Source organism: Dermacentor silvarum, chromosome 7 (assembly GCF_013339745.2).
Source record: "Dermacentor silvarum isolate Dsil-2018 chromosome 7, BIME_Dsil_1.4, whole genome shotgun sequence".
Taxonomy (NCBI): domain Eukaryota; kingdom Metazoa; phylum Arthropoda; class Arachnida; order Ixodida; family Ixodidae; genus Dermacentor; species Dermacentor silvarum.
In genome coordinates, this window is record NC_051160.1 from 723,923 (window position 1) to 744,271 (window position 20,349).

General features: G+C 49.8%; 1 protein-coding gene across 1 annotated transcript in view; it reads left to right on the forward strand.

Moving 5' to 3' along the window:
* The window catches only part of LOC119457436 (uncharacterized), a 742,184-nt gene that overhangs the window by 573,640 nt on the left and 148,195 nt on the right, over positions 1–20,349 (forward strand). The window contains exon 3 of the mRNA XM_037718988.2: positions 19,866–20,033. Within this exon, the coding sequence (XP_037574916.1) occupies positions 19,866–20,033 (168 nt within the window). The remainder of the gene's footprint in view (positions 1–19,865; positions 20,034–20,349) is intronic.

The following is a 20,349-nucleotide window of genomic DNA, read 5'->3' on the forward strand; positions in this document are numbered from 1 at the left end:
CTATTGCCGGCAGAAGACACTGGAAATGGACCTAAAAGGTCCATGCCAACTTGTGCGAACGGCGCTTGTGGTATCTGAACAGAATGCAGCAGTCCAGCAGGTTTGACGGGTGGGGTTTTGCGGCGCTGGCAATCAAGGCATGTCTGGACATAACGTTTCACGACCGGCGCAAGTCTTGGCCAGTAATACTTTAGCCTAAGTCTGGATAATGTGCGGGAGTAGCCCAAATGACCAGCGGTCGGCTCGTTGTGACAGGCGTGTAGGACTTCGTTCCGTAGAGATTCGGGAACGACAAGTAGGTAGCTGCTGCCACTGGGTGAAAAGTTCTTTTTGTAGAGAACGTCGTGACGCAAGCAAAATGAAGGCAGCGCTCTGGCGAATAACCTCGGCACGCAGCTTGTTTTTCCCTCCAAGTAATCAATAAGAGGAACCAGTTCTGCGTCCTCGCGTTGCAGGCGTGAAACGGCGACAGCGTCTACCATGCCTAGAAAAGCCGCGTCGTCATCGTCGTGCAATGCAGTCTCAACAGGCGACCGAGACAGGCAGTCGGCGTCGGCGTGCCGCTTCCCCGATTTGTAGACAACAGTGAAGTCGAACTCCTGGAGCCGAAGGCTCCAGCGTGCTAGCCGACCAGCTGGATCTTTTAAATTAGTCAGCCAGCAAAGTGCATGGTGATCACTGACGACGGTGAAACAGCGACCGTATAGATATGGGCGAAATTTGAGGATGGCCCAGACTACCGCGAGGCACTCTTTTTCTGTAGTGGAGTAGTTAGTCTCCGTTCTGGATAGGGTCCTGCTGGCGTACGCAAGCACTCTTTCGGTGCCGTCCTGCCGCTGAAGAAGCACTGCGCCAAGGCCGACATTGCTAGCATCGGTATGAAGAATCGTCGGGGCGTCTTCGTCAAAGTGTGCGAGCACAGGAGGCGTCTGCAGCCGCTGCCGTAGCTCGTCAAATGCCCGTTGCTGCTCTTCGCCCCACACGAAAGGGACATCTTCGCGGGTGAGATGTGTTAATGGACACGCGATGCGCGAAAAGTCCGCAATAAACCGCCGGTAGTAGGCGCAAAGGCCCAGAAAACGTCGCACGGCCTTTTTATCAGATGGCGTCGGGAAATTAGCGACGGCAGCGATTTTATCAGGGTCAGGTCGAACACCTTCATGACTAACCACGTGACCGAGGAATTGAAGTTCCTCAAAACCAAAATGGCACTTTTCCGGTTTCAAAGTTAGGCCTGCTGAGCGTATTGCCTCAAAGACCGTCTTCAGTCTCCGTAAGTGTTCGTCGAACGTGGCGGAGAAAACAATCACGTCGTCGAGGTACACTAGGCAGGTTTGCCATTTGAGGCCTGAGAGTACCGTGTCCATGAGTCGTTGAAACGTTGCTGGCGCAGAACACAAACCGAAGGGAAGCACCTGAAATTCATAAAGTCCATCGGGTGTCACAAAAGCGGTCTTTTCACGGTCTCTCTCATCAACTTCGATTTGCCAGTAGCCGCTTTTCAAGTCCATCGACGAAAAGTAACGTGCGTTTCGTAGCCGGTCCAGTGAATCATCGATACGCGGTAGCGGATAAACGTCTTTCTTTGTGATCTGGTTGAGTTTTCGATAGTCGACGCAGAAGCGCAGACTACCGTCCTTCTTTTTCACCAATACGACAGGCGATGCCCACGGACTCTTAGATGGCTGAATAACTCCGTCCTCAAGCATCGTCTTCACTTGTTTTTGGATTGCCTCCCGCTCTTTTGGTGCTACACGATAAGGATTCTGCCGGATGGGTCTTGCGTCGTCTTCGGTGATAATACGGTGCTTGGTGAGCGGCGTCTGGGTAACTCTTGACGTTGATGCGAAGCAGCTGTTAAACTCATTGATGAGCTCAAGAAGGCTGTTGCGTTCGATGGGCGATAAAGTTCGACTGGCATCAACCACAGGTGCAGGCATAGGCGCGGTGGACGCCGCGTGCTGCACTGAGAGGCAGTCTTGTATTGGGGCGATTTCGTCGAAGTAAGCAACAGCAGTGCCTTTAACAATCTGTCGACGTTCCCTGCTAAAATTCGTCAGCAGGAGTTCAGCATGTCCGTCGAGTACATTAATTACGGCCCTGGCGACGGAAACGCCCTGACTCAGTACTAGTGCGTTGATGTGTTCAGCGACGCCAGGCCCGGTGTGCAAGTTATCGCAGATGACAGGCACGAGGGAACAACTTCGCGGCGGAAGCGTGACGTCGTCGTCGGCGATACGTAAACGCGGTCGCTGGTCATCCGCGGGGTCGACGTCTTCGGAGCTCGTAGCAAATGTCACCATGCGGTCGCGGACATTAATAACTGCACCGTACTCCCTCAAGAAATCCATTCCCAAAATAAGTTCTTTACAGCACTCAAAGAGAATGACGAGGGTGGCAACGAAGGCTGAACCGGCGATTATGATTCTGGCTGTGCATTTTCCAATCGGCGTCATCAACTGGCCCCCGGCAGTTCTGATGTTGGGCCCGGTCCAGGGCGTCTTCACTTTTCTTAGTCTGTCGGCTAGCTTTAGACTTATTATCGAAAAAATGCGAACCAGTGTCAACGAGAGCGGCCACTTGGTGGTCGTCAATGCTAACGACAAGATCGGCGCTGACGGCGTCTGTTGCATGTGGTGTGGTTGGAATCGTCGGAGTCGTAGAGTCATCGATCGTCGGTGATGGGGGTTCTTGGGAAGCTGGACGGTTTGCAACCTCACCCCCGGAGGTCGCTGCCTCTAGTTTCCCCGGCGCGGGCTAGGAGACCTGCCCCTAGAGGCGTCAGAAAAATCGCGACGGGTTGGTTGGGTGTAACGAGCCGGTGATGGGGAACGCGATCGAGGCGTCGTTGAACCTTCCGGTCGAAAGTTGGAAGGATTGTCGTCGCATGTACGTGGAGCGTCAAACCGAGGGTAACTATAGTTGGTGGGAAATCTGGGAAACCCAGCTGCGCGGTAGTGGCAAGCTCGATAAACATGTCCGGCTTCACCGCAATGAAAGCATAGCGGCCGGCGGTCAGCGGTGCGCCACAAATCGGTTTTTCGTAGCGGATAGGCGGCAGGGAATTCTCCGTAAGACCGCGGCGCAGCGATCGGCTGTCGGCGATACGGCATTGCTGGCGGCGGCTGTGACTGTCGAAGATAGGGCGTCGGGGATGGCGGCGGTGGCTGCGTCGGAGTGGTCGACGGTGTCAGCAGCATCGAAGTGGCGGGAGGTGGACGACAAAGAGCTTCCGCGTATGTGCATCGTCGCGGCGCCGCTTGCCAGTCGGGCGAAGAAAAGGCCTGTCGAACTTCCTCCCGGACGACATCAGCGACAGAAGCCACCGCTGGTGCCATGGGAGCAATTCCGAGCTGCCGGATCTCCTCTCGCACAATCTCTCGGATAACTTCACGCAGAGATGTGCCGCCGCTCTCAGGTAGCAGTGAAGCATTTGTTGGCGAGTTCGCGCGATCGTATTGGCGGTACCGCTGCTGTAGTGCCCGTTCGATAGCGGTAGCCTCCTTGGTGAATTCGGCCACTGTCGTCGGTGGATTCCTCACGAGTCCGGCAAACAGCTGCTCCTTCACTCCCCGCAAGAGATAGCGCAACTTCTTTTCTTCGGCCATCTCAGGATCTGCTCCGTGGAAAAGGCGGGCCATATCTTCTGCAAACATGGCAACGCTCTCATTCGGCTTCTGAGCACGAGATTCGAGAAGGCGCTGCGCATTGTCTTTTCTGTCGCTGCTAGTGAATGTGTCTAGCAGCTGGGTGCGGAAGGCATCCCATGTGGTCAGGCTCCTCTCCCGGTTCACAAACCATGTCCGCGCACTGTCTCGAAGAGCAAAATAGACATAAGACAGCTTTTGTCGGGAGCTCCATTCATTATGACTGGCGACACGCTCGAACTGGTCCAGCCAATCTTGGACATCTTCAATGGCGTCACCATGGAAACTTTCTGGGACCATAGGATGCTGTAGCGTCACCTGCGATGGAGTTGCAGTGGCCATGGCGGTAGTACTTAGACGCGGTCCGGTAGGATCCTGCAAGGGGTTGAACTCGGGCGTCAGGCCTAGCAGGCGGCGGCTGTACCGGTGAACCGGAGTTTCGACGAGCGAAGGCGATTCCGCGTTCGATGGATGGCTCCGCGAAGGGGTGCTAAGCATGGGGCAATCCTACCCAGCACCTCCACCAGTGTCACGACCTCGCAGGAGACGTGGAAGCAGGCGTACAGCACGTATACAAGCTGATGATGATGATGATGATGCACCTCCGTTATGGCTCGCACCCACTAAGGGGGATAGGCCAAGAATCGGGCGGCAGTGGGAATGCTAAAGAAAATTCATATTTTAAAACAAGAAAACAAGAAATGCCAAGTAAAAGACAAAAAAGACAGATGTCGCACTAACCAGATTAGCACGCGAGCGAGCAGTCAGACTGACTGAAAAAGGTGAAAGTGAAGAATTGTTACAATCAGAGGGAGGTAATATTAACAAAACAATTTGGAGAAATCAATTTAGGTGATATGAATGCATCTGATGTGTAGAATACAAATACAATAATTAGCAGGGTAATCGTTTTGTTTCAGTTAAGAAATTAAATACTGCGCAACACACGTCTCTGTGACTATAGCCTAGTGCTGAAGCCCCCAATGATAACAATACTGGTATGTTTAAACCTAATCCAATTTTGTAAAGTGGAGCTTCCAGTAATAATTTTCTGTGGCGTGAATAGCGTCTGCATGATAAAAAGTAATGTTCTATTGATTCAATTTCCTTACAGTTGTGACATAGAGGGGACATCGTGAGACCAGCTCTATGTAAATAAAAATTCAATTGCGGGATGCGACAGCGTAGTCTGGTGTAAGTAACTTCCAACTGCCGAGAAGTGCACCACTGTTTATTCCAGCAAAAACCTAGATGCTGAAAGTCTGTAGATGGTTTCAGCGGTAAGTTGCTTAAATCATTTTGCAAACAAAATTTTCTGTATCTCGATGCAGTGACGTAAGAAGTATCCGGTAAAACAGGGATCAAAGGCCCACTTAGAGACGTTCTTGCTAATAAATCGGCCATTTCGTTTAGATATAAACCGCGGTGTCCAGGAACCCACAGCAAGTTAATTTTTTGTAAACTTTTAGGGACTAAATTGTGAAACAAGCTAAGGAGAGCTGCATTCGTTTCCGTGGAAAGCGACACACATACCGATAGAGAATCTGTAACTACGACAGCTGTTGATTGATTTGCAGGGAGTTTACGTAGCGCTAGGACAATGGCCAATAATTCTGCTATGAAAATAGGTGTGTAATCTGGAAGACGAATAGAGAAGGACCAATTAAGAGAAGGAGAGAAAATGCCTACGCCAGCCTTCTCTTCGGACTGTGAAGCATCAGTGGCTATGATATTGTTTGTTTCCAGGTGAGAGAGGTAATCTTGTAACTGATCATTTAAATATTGGTATGGCATTAGTTTTGCATTTGAGGGGAAAATATCGTCAAATTCTATCTGGAGGCTTCTTTTTGATTGACTTGTTGGTTGAATGTGTTGAATTTGTACATTCAATGGTGATAGCAGTGCCTGTACGAATACGATCTGAGGGGTGTGTAATCGCGACCAATGACTATTAAAGAATAAACTTGGTTCGTTAATAAAAATATACATAGGTCTTCTTTGAGGAGATTCGTAAATTCTTAAATACGTTTGGACTGTAAGCATCCTCAATCTGCTTTTTAAGCTTGGCATTCGTGCTTGCATATACAGCACGGTGTTGGCAACAAACTTAGGGAGTCCAAGGCACAATCGCAGAGCTTCCCTTTCTAATATTATCAGAGGTTGAATTTTATAAGCTGGGCTACCAGAAAACAAGACACTTCCAAATTCCATGATCGGTCGGACATACATTTTATATATCATAATTAATGTATGCCTTCGCAGCCCATATCGTTGATGACTGATCTTACGTAGCCATCCCACGGCACGAGTTGCCTTAGACGCAACTCTTTCAATGTGGCTCCTCCAGTTTAGTGACCCATCATACGTGATTCCCAGGTATTTAAGGCAATTCACTTGGGGAATGAACTCTTGACGATACACCAATGAAATATTAATGGGAACATCTAAAGGAAAGACAAGAAGAGCACTTTTTCTAACGTTCAGAGACATATGTATGTTAGCAATCCAGGTTTCAAGCATGCATAAGTAATTTTGTAACGATTGATACAGTGCATTTAGATCATCATTGGACGCGAAAAAAGCGATGTCATCGGCATAAACGTATACATGAATGTCATGGAGCGAAGGGATGGAGCTTAAAAATATATTAAATAAAACAGGAGATAACACTGATCCTTGTGGTACTCCGCGTTTCTGTCTATACGTTGACGATGAACATCCGCTTTGAAAACAATAAAATTCTCTTTCCCTTAAAAATTCTGCAATCCACGCCGTGATGTATTTCGGAAACCTGTACATCTCTAGCTGCTTTATCAGAAGTCCATGTTCCACTGAATCATAAGCTTTAGCTAGATCTAAAGTCACCAATGCTGAATATTCTCGCCTACGACGTGCAAGTAGTACTCGACTCTCTAGATCTATGTGCGCACACCATATCGAGCACCCTGATATAAAGCCAATTTGACTGGGGCTAAGTATTGAGTTTTCAGCTATGTATGTCGTCATGCGGCTATTCAAAATTCTTTCTATTAGTTTAACCAAGTTGGATGTGAGAGAAATTGGTCTAATATTATCTAAATAATATCCACCTCCATGTTTTTTGAGTATCGGAATTACCTTAGCAATTTTCCATTCTGAGGGTATCCAGGCATTTTTTAAAGAATAATTTACCATATTCAAAATTTCGTGCGGAGACAATTCATACAGAATTTTTATCACAGCTGTGGTAACTCCATCTGGTCCTGGTGCTGAAGAAGGCAGAGAGCGAACAACAGCCGCCAATTCTTGAAACGTAACTTCCTTAAATTCTTCTAGCGGTAGTGATTTCAATTGGTATGGTGGAACTATTGAAGAAAACCTATCTTCTAGGCCCTTTCCAATATTTTCCAATAATTCGGACAATTCGCGTGGCGAGAGGACGAAAGAGTCAATATTTGCTGGAACCGGAATCATCTTTCGTGAGCGTAAAAATCTAAAAAGGGCTTTCTTGTTTTTAGAATTAGAGAGATAAGTTGATTTATTCTCGTCATACTCATGTTTGGCTTTAGCTATCGTACGCTTGAAAGATGCAGCAACGAATTGGTAATCACTCCAATTTTTTGGACATTGATTACAGAGAAGTTTCTTCCAAGCAGCTTTCCGTTTTCGGTGAGCCCGCGTGCATTCTGAATTCCACCAGGGGCTAAAAGATTTACCTGTGGCGGAGTTTAAATTAAAAGCTGAACTCTTTAAGGAACGTTTTAAAACTGCAGATAGACTCATAGCCCTAATATCCTTTTGCATATTCATACGGGAGAGCATCGTAGACTTCAACTCCTTTTGAAGTTTGTCATAATTTACAAATGTGATATGTTTACTGCTGAGGGGAATCACAGGGAAATCAATCTCAAATATAATAGGAAGGTGGTCGCTGTTGGTTGCACAGTCTATAGTTTTCCACGAGGATATAGTTAAAGATGAGCTGGAAAAAGTAAGATCTAGAGCTGATTGAGAATGGCCGCGAACAAACGTAACAACTTTTGAATTTCGACAAGAAAGGTTATTGTCAAGAGTCCATTCCCACAGGCGTTTTCCACCCAAGTCAGTTTTAAACCCCCAAGACACGTGATGAGAATTGAAGTCACCAGCGAGTATTATGTCTTTTTTGCACGAAGCTAATGCGATGTCTAGGCATCGGGTATCCTGCACTCCTGCCGGGAAATATAAATTAACTAGGGAAAAAGGGGAGCAGTCTGGAAGTGTTATGTCTAATGCTAAAATTTCACATTCAGCAGACATACATTGATACGATATCGTGGCCTTGTGACTAAATTTTGTTAAAATCAAGAAAGCAATGCCACCACCTCTAGAAGGGCGATCCAAACGAAATAATCGATAATTTTTTAGGAAAAACTTTTGATCATTTGAGAGCCAGGTTTCTTGTAATACAATTATGTCTGGGGAAAATTCAGAAGAAATATATGATAAATCTGTAGCAGCAGAAGCAATCGAACGGCAATTCCACTGTAAGATTTTTAGAGAGCCTATGGTGAAGATAGAACGGTGGCGGAGACCGCCTGCTCTAAAATGCTATCTTTCAAGAAGTCTTTCTTGGAAAGATTCTCTTTTACAAATTTTTTAGGTTTTGACTTAGGGGAAATTTTGAGGGGAGGAGATCTGGTGCGTTTCATACTCTTAAGTTCCATGTCTACATCCTGAAATTCTTCATAATCATCTGTTAGGGGTGCTGGTTCCGTCTCTACACGAGTAGAAGGTCCTGCGCAAGGAGAGTTAGGTACTGGGTTGGGTGACGATGTTTGGTTTGGACCTAGATTTAGAATATTTGGAACTTGGCATGCTTGAACCTGCGTAGAGGTGGTGTTAATGAGCTGCGCCAGCTGACTAGACAGCATTTGTGCCAAGGACTCAAAAATAGTTGTTGCAAGTCGTTCCATGGCCTTTTCTGTAGCCTTCTCGACTGCCTCTGCTATAGCCTTGGATACAGAAATATCTAAGGCAGCGGGTTGACGAGCTGTTACACCTGCATAGCCCTGGGTTCTTCCTTGAACCTCAATAAACGCTTCTCTACGTGAGCATCGCCTGCGTTCCACCACTTCAAGAATTCTCAATTCTTGCTCCTTCGCAGTGCAGTTCGAATAGTCGGCCGCGTGAGCTTCGTGACACAGACAACATTTTTCCTCCTGAGATTTACAGTCTGTGCTGTCGTGATTTTCTCCACATAGTCGGCATCGAGTGACAGACCTGCAGCCTTTTATGCTGTGCCCGTAACGCCAACATTTCGAGCACTGTAGTGGTCGTGGAGTTAGTGGCTCTACTTTGTATATTAGGGGCCATGCCTTAATTTCAGATGGACGGGCTGTTCCCGCGAACGTAACAATGACCGATTCCGTAGGCGACTTCTTGTTCTCGATAATTCGGCTGCATCGGTATACAGAAACAGCACCAGCAACTGAAAATAAGTCTAATACCTCTGATGGGTCCAGGCTCGCGTCGACACCGCGAACTAAGCCTTTCGAGCAAGCAAGGTGTGCTGGAATAAGCGGGCTCACCGGATTTGATGCAAATTCGGAACAGTTGAGAAGTTCTTGAACACATTCCTGGTCTGATGAGCAGCACAGAATACCACCGCGACCAAATTGACGGATCTCGGTGATCTTCTGGAAGTGGGTGGTGGCCTTTCGAAGCTCCACTTGAATGGCTTTCGGGTTTTTCATTTGAATTGATCCCCCTTTGGTAGGTACTAGAGCCACAGGGACAATCCTGTTGCCACTGCTTAAAAATTTGTCTATCGGCCACTCTCGAGCCGGGAGAGAAGCTAGCCAAGGGGAATGCCCTTGACCGGGAGAAGAGAGAGACATCAGGTTAGTCTGACTGGCTCGCAACACACTAAACTAGAAGGTGAAAAAAGAAACGATATAAAACTCAAAATAAAAACGAAAACTCCAAACAAACAGTATAATACCGCCGCCCGATACTTGACCACACCGACTTAGGACATGGTCACGTTCACTGATCCAGGAACCAGAGAAAAGGCGGTCAGCGTCCGAGCAGCGTCCAAGCAGGGTCTATACGCAGCGACGACTTGGAAATCCGCATTTTATATGAGCATTTTATATGAGCATTTTATATGAGCATTTTATATGAGCATTTTATATGAGCAGCAAACGCAACGTCGTTGTCGTCTCTGTTTTTCTACCCGCGCGCCACTTCAGCGTCGTTTCCATGGCCGGGCACATACCCGCGGCGACGATATAGCATGTGGCAATATACCCTCTCGTACTCACCCACCTTCTGACGCGCCTAGTCAGCTTTCTCCCACTAGCAGGTAGCTGGACTTCATTCCCTACCATGCCGGTGAATGGAGAAATGTAGCTACGGTGCAAGGGCGCACATCGAAGCGGTGACAGGCCCATGTGGCCTAATATACCCTCTTATGTGTTGCCCAAGCCTCAGCCTGACAAACGCCCCTTTTTGGGCTGTCAGCCAGGCGGGCAATTTCCTTGGCACGCCGGCTATGCCGGGGGGCGTTCCTGTCCTTCACCTTGCGTCGTCTAGTCTGCTCCCTGCGCCTGGCTCCACTGTGCCACCAGTCTTGCTGACCACGAAGCCGGCTGTCCCTGGCCCTACCATGTCAGCCTGTTGCCGACCTCAAGGCCTGCTGCTCCTGGTCCTTCCACCATGACTGACTCCTGCCTCTGGGGGCCACGAACCCGTGCCAGCCTTGCCTCCTGCTGCCTAGGCTGCCGCTAATTATGGCTGGTCCCCAATCAGGCGCTGACCTCTGGCCGAGGAGGGTCGCTCCGGCTGCCGCTGCTGACCTGGCTGCCGGTTATCCCGGCCTGCTGTTCCTGCGCAATCCGGGGAGCCCAGTGACTTCTGTGGTGGCTGCTGCGCCAAAATGGCAGCCACGCCTCGCGCGTTCCTGGCTGCTCCAGTCCAGCGGACCTCGAGTGTTGCTGGCTGAACCATGGTGCTGCCCTGCCCCGTCCTGCCTGGGCTGCTGACTCTCCCACCTGGCAGGGGGTCCTTCCAGTGTGCGGAACTTTGGTGGCCAAGGCAAACCCCTGGCTTTGTTTCAAGAGAAGCGACGTCTTCACCTTTTTGGACTGCTGTGGCCCCTTCTCCCTGTCCTGGTCCTGAGGAAGACGACACCCTCTTGGACTTTGCCCCGTTGGCTTAGCCCTCTTCGGCTGAGTCAACCTTGCCACTTGGCCTCGGTCAGCCACTTTGGAGGCTGGGCTCGGTCTTTAGGAGGGGGGAATGTGGGGATCGAGGTACCTTCCCGCGCCTCGTCCCCCAGCTCGCGCGTGGCGCTTAGCTCGATCCCCGGGAACCGCCGCCGTAACGGCGACATGGCGGACACGGCTAGCGCGCCGGACTTACTTTTCCGCGCGAACCGTGCTTCTCCCCCCCGGGATTGGACTTGCCCCGCGAGAACACGTCACCGGGACGCGCCCTGATTGCATGGCCTCCCGCGCGGCGGCCCCCGGGCACCCGCTCCACCTGAGCTCTCGTCCGCTGAGCGCTTCCTCGCCGCGGCAGATGCTCACAGGCCCGCAACGAGGTGGTTGCGTATGAGACCTTTGTTCTCGCGACTCCTCGTTATCGCGCTTGGCGGACCGCTACCCGGTTAGCCCTAGCGCAGCGGGCGCGCGTACTCGATCGGTCTTGCGGTGAGCCTTGGCCCGTAAGCGCCGTGACTGTAGCACTGAGCTGTACCTTGGGTGAATAAACCCGTGTTTGTTGGCGATCTGACTCCGGAGCCTTCTCTGCGCCGTGTCGGAGAGTCGACGAACCCTGCCGTAGTGCCTTTGTGCGTTGCGGAGTGGAGGAGCGTCGTGCCCTTTCCTGACCGTCGCTCGTAGGGTAAGCCTTGTGCAAACCCATCTCCACAAACTGCGCAATGTGGTGGACGTTAAAGCTATCACGTCGGTTGAGGGACTCGTCGCTGAGTATGCGAGCGTTTTCGACGACGCCTTGGGAACATTCAAGGGAGTGTCCGCGAAAATAACAATCGAAGACAACGTGAAGCCGAGGTTCTTCAAGGCTCGTCCTGTTCCGTTCGCAATGATCGACCGCGTCAACGAGGAACTGATGCTCATGGAACGAGTTGGAGTGCTGCGTCTAGTTAAGACTTCGGAATGGGCTGCGCCTATCGTGCCTATCTTGAAGCGAAGTGGCCAGATTCGGATATGTGGCGGCTTCAAGGTCACTGTTAATCCCGTGACAGTGCCTGAAAAGTACCCGATACCACGCGGTTAAGACCTGTTTAGCCGTCTTAGCGGTGGCGAGAAGTTCAGCAAGTTGGACTTGAAGGATGCGTATTTGCAAGTTCAACTGGACGAGGCATCCCGCAAGCTGGTGACAATCAACACACCAAAAGGACTGTACCAATACACGCGTTTGCCTTTTGGCGTCACATCTGCTCCTTCAATTTTACAGCGGGAGATGGAAAACCTGCTACAAGGGCTCAGACACGTTGTGGTGTATTTCGACGACGTTCTTGTGACTGGACGCGACGACCAGGACCATCTAACAAACCTGGGCCTAGTTCTAAGCCGACTGAAGCAAGCTGGGCTTAAATTGAAGCTTGATAAGTGTACCTTCCTGGAACGGCAAGTTCAATACCTGTTGTGACGGCAGCGGGGTTTAAACCCAACCCTGAAAAGGTAGAGGCTGTGCTGAAGGCCCGTAGACCCAAAGATGTCAAGGCATTACAGAGTTACCTAGGCCTAGTCAACTTTTACCGCAGGTTTCTGCCGGGGCTGTCTAGTGTGTTGCATCCCTTGAACGAGCTGCTTGTGGCCAAGGTGCCTTGGGAGTGGCGTGAGGATCACGAACGTGCTTTCCAAAGGAGCAAGGAGCTACTTGTTTCAGCAGCAGTGCTGGCGCATTATGACCCCAAAAAACCCGTGGTTCTCGTATGCGATGCGTCACCGTACGGCGTTGGCGCCGTACGGTGACGCGGGAATCATCAGATCTCCCGCTTAAGGGGACGCTAGCACAAACGCGTTAGAAACGTGCAGTACTCTCTAGTAAGGGGGAGCGGCCACAGCGTCTTACGCAGCCATTTACAAATGCCGGAACGTGCACCGCGTTTGCCGACGCCATAACATGACTGCTGAGAGAGTATACCCCCCGTATTCATAAACGCTCCTCGACTTAACTTCACTTGCCACCGCCTTGGGCAGCGCGTTCGAAACGCGTTGAAGGTAAGGCGGAGAGGCCACAGCGTCTTACACCAGCTTCTTACACGGGCCGTAACGCGCTAGCACAAACGCGTTAGAAACGCGCTAGAAACGCGGCCTTTCGTTAATGTTGGGTATTTATTGCCATCGTGCTGCGTGTGTCTATGTGCGCTTCGTGGCGTAGACGACAACACGAAAGAAATATTGGAGGATCCTATTTCACAAGAGGAAGTGAAAAGTGCTATTGAAAGTATGCATCCGGGGAAGTCCCCGGCCCCTGATGGTCTGACCTCAGCCTTTTATAAATTTTTGAAAGGAGCGATCTCGCCCGTATTAGCCGATGTATACAACGAGGCATTCGAGCTCAAAGTATTACCCCCGTCCTTTTCATCTTCACACACTGTTCTTATACCGAAATCAGAAGACCCCGTTGCGTTGCGCAGAGTAACTTCTTACCGCCCAATATGCCTCACTAATGGTGATTATAAGATAATGATGAAAATTTTAGCCAAGAGGTTGCAGACAGTCATTACGGAGCTCGTGGGGCCTCATCAAACGTGTGGCATTAAAGGCCGGACTATCTTCTCTAATATACACGTAGCACGGAGTATTCTCGAATGTTGCGACGCAATGGGTGCACGAGTGGCAATGCTCCAAATTGATCTAGAGAAAGCGTTCGACAGGGTGCCTCATGAAGTTCTTTTGTGTATTCTCGATCATGTGAATTTGGGTAAAATAATTAGAGAGGGGGTTGCCATGGCGTACCGGGACTGCTCAACGCGGCTAATTGTCAACAAGGCGGTGGGGGAGCGCATCCAAGTCAAGCGTTCGGTGCGTCAGGGTTGCCCTCTCTCGCCACTGTTGTTTTGTTTATATATAGAGTCGTTTTGTTTAAATGTCATAGAGAATGACTGTGTCCGCGGGTTTAAATTGCATGAGGTTGAAGTACGGCTGTTGGCTTATGCGGACGATATTGCCGTGTTTTGCACAGATTCCGACAGTATAACACAGGCTGTCAAATGTGTTAAACGTTTCTGTGCTGTGAGTGGCAGCGCAGTAAACTGGGGCAAGTGCCTGGGATTCTGGCACGGAGACTGGCCGGAGGCCCCGGACACCTTTGCCAACATGAGTTTCGTAACGACTCCGGTTAAATACTTGGGAGCTCCCCTCCAGTGCTACAAAGACAGTGAATCGTACTGGAGGAGTGAAGTCGATAACCTGCGGGACAAAGTAAACAAGTGGAATGGCTGGAATTGGTCTATGTTTTCCAGAGCTACAATTTGTAACATTTTTTTAGTGAGCAAACTTTGGTATATCCTTCAAGTGTTGCACTGCTCAAGGGTAAACATTCAGAAAATTCACCGTGTGTTCGCTGTGTTCGTGTGGGCATCGTCTTGGGAAAGATCAAGTCGAACCAATTTATTTCTTCGAGTTCGAAATGGAGGACTTGGTTTGTCACATTTGTTTTTGAGACAGGTAGTCAATCGATTTTCTTTCTTCAGGGACGTAAAAAACCCGTTCCTATACACTGTATGTCAACTTCGCCTGGGGAGACACTTGCCCAACATGGTTGTCTCAACCGGCAGTTTGCCCGGTGCTGTTTATGGTTTTTTCGTGAAGTTGTGGTTTCTTGTAGGTTTTTGTCAGCGCGGTTTTCACTAGAATACTTGAGTGTAGTCAATCGGAAAAAATTGTACAAGGACCTTTGTGATGTGGTTCTACCCGTGCCTCTATATCGATCCCTTTATGGTGCAGGCCATGGGCACAATGTTCTAAAACGCGTTAAGGCAATGCTAATACCGTCAGTTGTTAAGACTTTCTTTTTTAAGTTACACACAGGCACGCTCACTGTCAAACCATGGATGGCTGAAAGGGATTTTTTGGTTCCCTGGGGCACCCATTGTATAATATGCAGAAAGGAGGAGACAATTGAGCATGTATTTCTGGATTGTTGGGATGCTGTTTTTCTTTGGGATGTGCTCCAGCGCACAATCAAAAAAGAATTCCCCCTCGATGCGTATGGCATTCGCTACTTGCCAATAGAAAGTGATGACGGCACCCCATTCGATATGGTAATGCTCATGGCCCTGCATAGCATCTGGAAATGCAGAATGGCAGTAAGGCACGCTGATCTCGACGCAAGAGCAGCTCGCCAGTATTTTAAAGAAAGCATAAGGGACTTTGTGGAAGAACAAAAGTTGCTAGAGTGTATCCCAGAATGGTTGCCTCGGGTGGAATTATTACTGACGATGAGACAATTTTAGCGTGTACGCGTCCGCACAAGTTGAGCGGTCGTATTTAACGAATATTGTGATTGTGATTCTGTTTTGTGATTCTCTGTGAATTTATGTATTTCTGTATGTGCCAAAGACCGGCAATAAAAAAAAAAAGAGCTTCGTGGCGTAGTGGGCTAACGCCGCGCGCTCGGAAGCGAAGGGTCCCTGGTTCGATTCCGCGCTACGGACACAACTTTGGAATTTTTTTTCTCATTTTTCTCAGACTGGTTACACACTACTACTACTACGACGGGGACGGAACGGGTGCTGCTATAAGGAGCTTCGCTCCTAAAATTGAAAAGCTCTAGAAAAGCTGATAGCTATTTTGTAGAAAGTATCTAAACGAGCGCTCACGCCGTACCATGATGACTCCGAATGTATCCGTGCAGTTAGGTACGCAACATTTTTCAAGCGCGTGTCGCGAAACCTTGTTGCGAATGGCTGTAAATAACACATTCACGATCGAATGCCAACATCCTGGCCTCCAGCGAGCCCTCAGTAACCCAAATAATCCGCGCCGTCGTTACCATGTGAATTCGCGGCGCGCGTCAGTTATGACGCTCAAAGGCTGGTAGAGGGAACGAACGCACCAACCTAAGTGCCGTACGCGAATTAGCACGTACGTATCAAAGACCTATGATGCTACTGTTCGGCGACGAACGCACCCCGTAACTCGGTTTCCGGAGAGCATGCACGCTTTTCATCGGTGCCTTTGTATCGCAATTCCACTGGGCAACCGCCGACGACGAACACGAACAAAAGAGGCAAACAAAGCTATTGGCTCTAAAGAAGGCTAGTAAGTAACCCCGCAGAGTTGCTTTCCTAAAATCAGTTTTCATGCTCGAGCCTCAAATTTTGTCAAATGGAATTTCCCGAATCTTAAAAGTTTCGTAATCACGTTTTCACACGCAGCCTCGCGTGCGCGCGAATTCAAGCCTGTTGGCGTACAAACTTCCTTTGCTGAAACAATTTGGGCTTACGATTTAAGGCGCAGCAGGTCATGGTGATGGAAAATGCCGTGAAGCGACGTCGCACTTGTCGCAAAACGAAGTTTAAAACGTTCGCAAATCAAAACACGGAAGAGCAACGGTGCGAACATGTCCTCTCGCCACTCGGCAGACGCTTCTCAAGCGAAAATGGCGATTGAGCGCGCCTGTAAACTAAACAAACAAAGCCGGAGGAAGGGCCCACGTGATACCATCAGGCCAATATCGACGCGGCGTCGGCCTCGGCCAGGGCGCGCTAGGAGGAGGCGGCATTCTTGAAAGCGTGTCGCTACTTTACGAAGTTTGAGGGGTTTTACTAGCGGCGCCGTTCAGGCCAGCCAAGCGGCCGCGAATGCACAGCTTAACTGCGGTCGCCTCCTCCTCCAGCGCGCTTCCCATTCTCCGCTGGTCACGTGACCTGCCCTCTCCCGGCGCGGCTCTCATCTTCTCCAGTTAACGTGACCTATTCGGCTTTACTCCTGCGTGACTGCGGCCGTCATCGCCGGCGCACGCTCGACTAAGAACAGCTGCGCTGTTAAAAAAAGGTACGGCCTGCCGCGTGCATCTAAAACGCGTGATCCGCCATGGCGCCACCAGTCCAGGACTGTTGCCTGGGAAAGGCGTAGAAAAAATTGTTAAGAACGCTCTAGGAACGCCATCGCCCGTGGAAGCTGACGCGTCCCATTCCCCGCAAGTAGCGCCATTCGGCCAGCCAAGCGGCCGCGAATGCAACTACGGCTCGGACGCTCGCTCCCATTGCAGCCCACCTGACGCGGCAGGCCGTACCTTTTTTATTGCGATAGCAATTATATGGACACTTCAACCGAATTTCTGCCGTCGGCGTCGCCGTCGCCGTGAGGTTCCGTATAAAGTCCAAGGGCGATAAAATCGTCGCCGCGCGCCGCCGTATGCGCGAGCGAAAGCGCGCGGGGGACGCGCGCTATCACGCAGAGCGAACGCACGGCGGAAAGCAAACGCGACCGTCGCGCGAAAGGCCGTGGGGGTATGGGAGGGAGGGAAGCGGGGCGACGCTGCGCTCCGGCACCAAAGGCGTATCTTGCAACCGGGCGCAAGGGGATTTTGCCACTCAATCTCCCACGCGAAAGCGGGAAGCCAGCGCGTGAGGGGGGGGGGGGGGGTGCAGCTTCTACTCTGCCAACAACTGCGCTCGTACTTTGCCCGGCTGTGGCGGTCACTCGCACCGTTTCTTACCTCCACACGGCTCTGACCTGTGTATGCGCTGTGCATTCGCCGCTCAGTTTCCGTTGAAGCGCTAGATCGCATGAACCTTCGCCCGCTGCGGCGGCTGCGCTTGCTGCCAGCGTTTTGACAGTCGTCTGCGGTCATTCAGTGTGATCTATTCATGTTTGCTGGTGCGCGCTGTCACCACGCTTGTTAATTTAGTTACTAAGCGAATGTGTCCAAGTTATGCAGCCGATAGAACTACTATCCCTACTCCGAATAGCTCTCTACTAATTTGCTATCGCAAATGATGCTTCGCCTTTCGGGCAAAACTGCGACATTTTTTTATCTAGCAGCCGTGCTTATGTTATCCTTAAGACGACTTGAAGGAGAAAGCCGAAGGGCCGATGCATTAAAGACGAGCACATGACGTACACCTTCCCCATAATTCGCTTACTCTACTTCGCTTAGTCATCATTCTTAATTTGCTTATTCATCCTCTTAATTCGATTAGTATAATTCGCTTAGTCATCCTCTCAATTCGCTTACTCATAGAAGACGATGACGACGGTGACACGCACACCATGATAATTGTTGCGTGAGCGTTCGCATATAGGTAATACACGATGCCGGGTTGGTGTAGTAAGCCACTGAGAAATCTGACGTCAATCCGAGCATTTCCTGACGTTTTTACTTTGCTTACTCATAGAATACGATGCCGACTGGTGACCCGCACACCATCAATATTGTTACGTGAGCATATAGGTAAGCCACGATGCTGGGTTGGTTCAAACCCGGTAACGTGGGTATGAGCTATTGATGATGATAGTGTTTGTACCTTTCGTGTCGTCGCTCAAGGCCATTGAAGGTCGACTGAACGATGAGACACATAAGGCTTTCGCTTTAACACTGCGCGCCCGGTGCTTCCAGGCCACGAAGGGCATGCGCGTTATGAGCATTACATAGCATTCTTGACAAGAAAGTGGCGATTGCAGCGTTTGCAAGAAACGAAAGGCAAGCAAGACAGATGGCTATTTTTTGTTGCGCAGATACGCCCCAAAAGGTGTAAACAATTTTAAGTGCGAAGCACTTTAGGGGCCCGGGCTGTCGTCGGCGTCCGTCACGTGTGATCTGTCGTGATCACGCTCAAAAATAAGTGCTCAAAACAGGGTCAAAACAAGTGCAGAATTGATCAAAACTGGTTCAAAGTAAACTAACATGATTCAAAATAATTTAAAAGGCATGCATACTCAAGCATTAATTAACAGAAATTCGTTAAAATCGCTTCTAACTATCACCAACAACGGCTTTGGCTCCATGTGCGTAGCGATTTCCCACCAGTTGTGCCTTAGCACAGGTGTCAAAACGCATGATGCATTGCTAAATACAATATAAACACAGCATAAAACAAGATAAACACAAGAAAAACACAAGGAAAACACCGGCGCATCACTGCTTTGCACTTCCCCAGGTTTCACGTTAGTGGAGCTGCATTAGCGCTGGATTTGAACTACACAAGCGCAGGATGCACAATTTTTTTAAAAGAAAATTAAGAGTGATCGATTGAGTTATTCAGTTTTAAAGCGAAGCTTTCTTTGGCTCTTCCTTCGACTTTTCCACTGCTGCTGCTGTTGCTGTCGCTGTCTTGCACGCCACGTCGGGAGGTGGTTCAGAGCATGCATATATTTGTGTGGCAGACAGGGAAGGTGACGCGAGAAACTTGTTTATGCCTTTTCGTCGCCTGTGCCACAATGCTCTCTGGAGCTCCTTGGGCGTCGCCACAATAGCCTTTTGACGGCTGTAATTATCCGTGAACCTCACAAAAACATTGCAAATACTGCTTACCTTTGTATTATCGTGCAATATTGCAGAGGGGAGGTAAATAGAAAGGTACACATGGTGTAGGGAGAGGAGGCAGAGAATGTGTAGCACCGACGCCGTCCCGAAACGAGTAAATAAGAGCCTTGCCACTCTTCGCTCGCACCTCTCATAGATGGGAGGAAAGCGGGAGAGGAAAAAGGAGACGCAAGGAAACGCCACTACTAGAGCGGATGCGGACAAACTGGATAAACTTAAGTTAAAGGTATACGGTACACTCCGTTTTGCTATTTCTGAAAAATAAGCACTGTGCAACTTTGTCAAGGGTACAGCTGACTCAAGCCGTCCAGGCGCAAAGCCGCTACAAAGCGCCTTAGCTTCTAGGCAACACTACGGAAGCGGTCGCACGTCAAATCAACACTTTCGTGTCCGCCGCGGTAGCGTTGCGATTTTGGCCACTACGGTGTGCCTGATAATCCGATTGTAGTTGTGACCCCAAAATTGAATGAATCTTTTCTGCCACGATGCGAGGTGTGAGGCAATGACAATGCTGGCCTTCTCGGAATAATGGCGCGCAACAACGCCTCAAGCAAATAGCACAGAAAGCTTCGCTTGCATCGATTTCCACAGCGCGTGGGATCCGCATGCTTTTTTGATCAGTCAAACCATGTATCAGTTTATTGAAGTGATTTATTCATACTGGCGGGCTTCCTGACGGAGGTCCGTCAGTGTACAGGTTTCTCGACTCAACGAAGGCTTTTCTCGCAGCGCCAGTGACGCACAAACCTGGCAAGGAGGAAGACGGATGGCCAGCGGTAGCCGAGTGCCAGACGGACCACCAATGCCACCGCGGTTACTGCTGGCGCGGCACCTGCTCGTGCAAGGACGGCTTCGTCAAAGAGCGAAGCTTTTCCGGAAGCTGGAGCTGCGTCCACAGTAAGAATCCAATGTCGAGGCGGGGGCCGACAAGCACACTGGGTTAGATGCACATGGGGTATCACACAAGCTGGTCGATAGGTGGACCTCTCAAAGGCTGCCTCGTCATCCTTGGCGTGTTCTAGTAGAGTGACGTCACGTGGTGTCGCTGTCGGTAGTGATACTACGTGACATAACTCTACTAACCCGTTAAAGCTAACCCACCCAGGATGACAAGGCCACGTTTGACAAAAATAGGTCCCCCCATAGAAACGTCGACCAGCTTGTCTGAGGCACGCTACCCCATGTTCATCTAGCATCCACAGTGGCAAGAAAG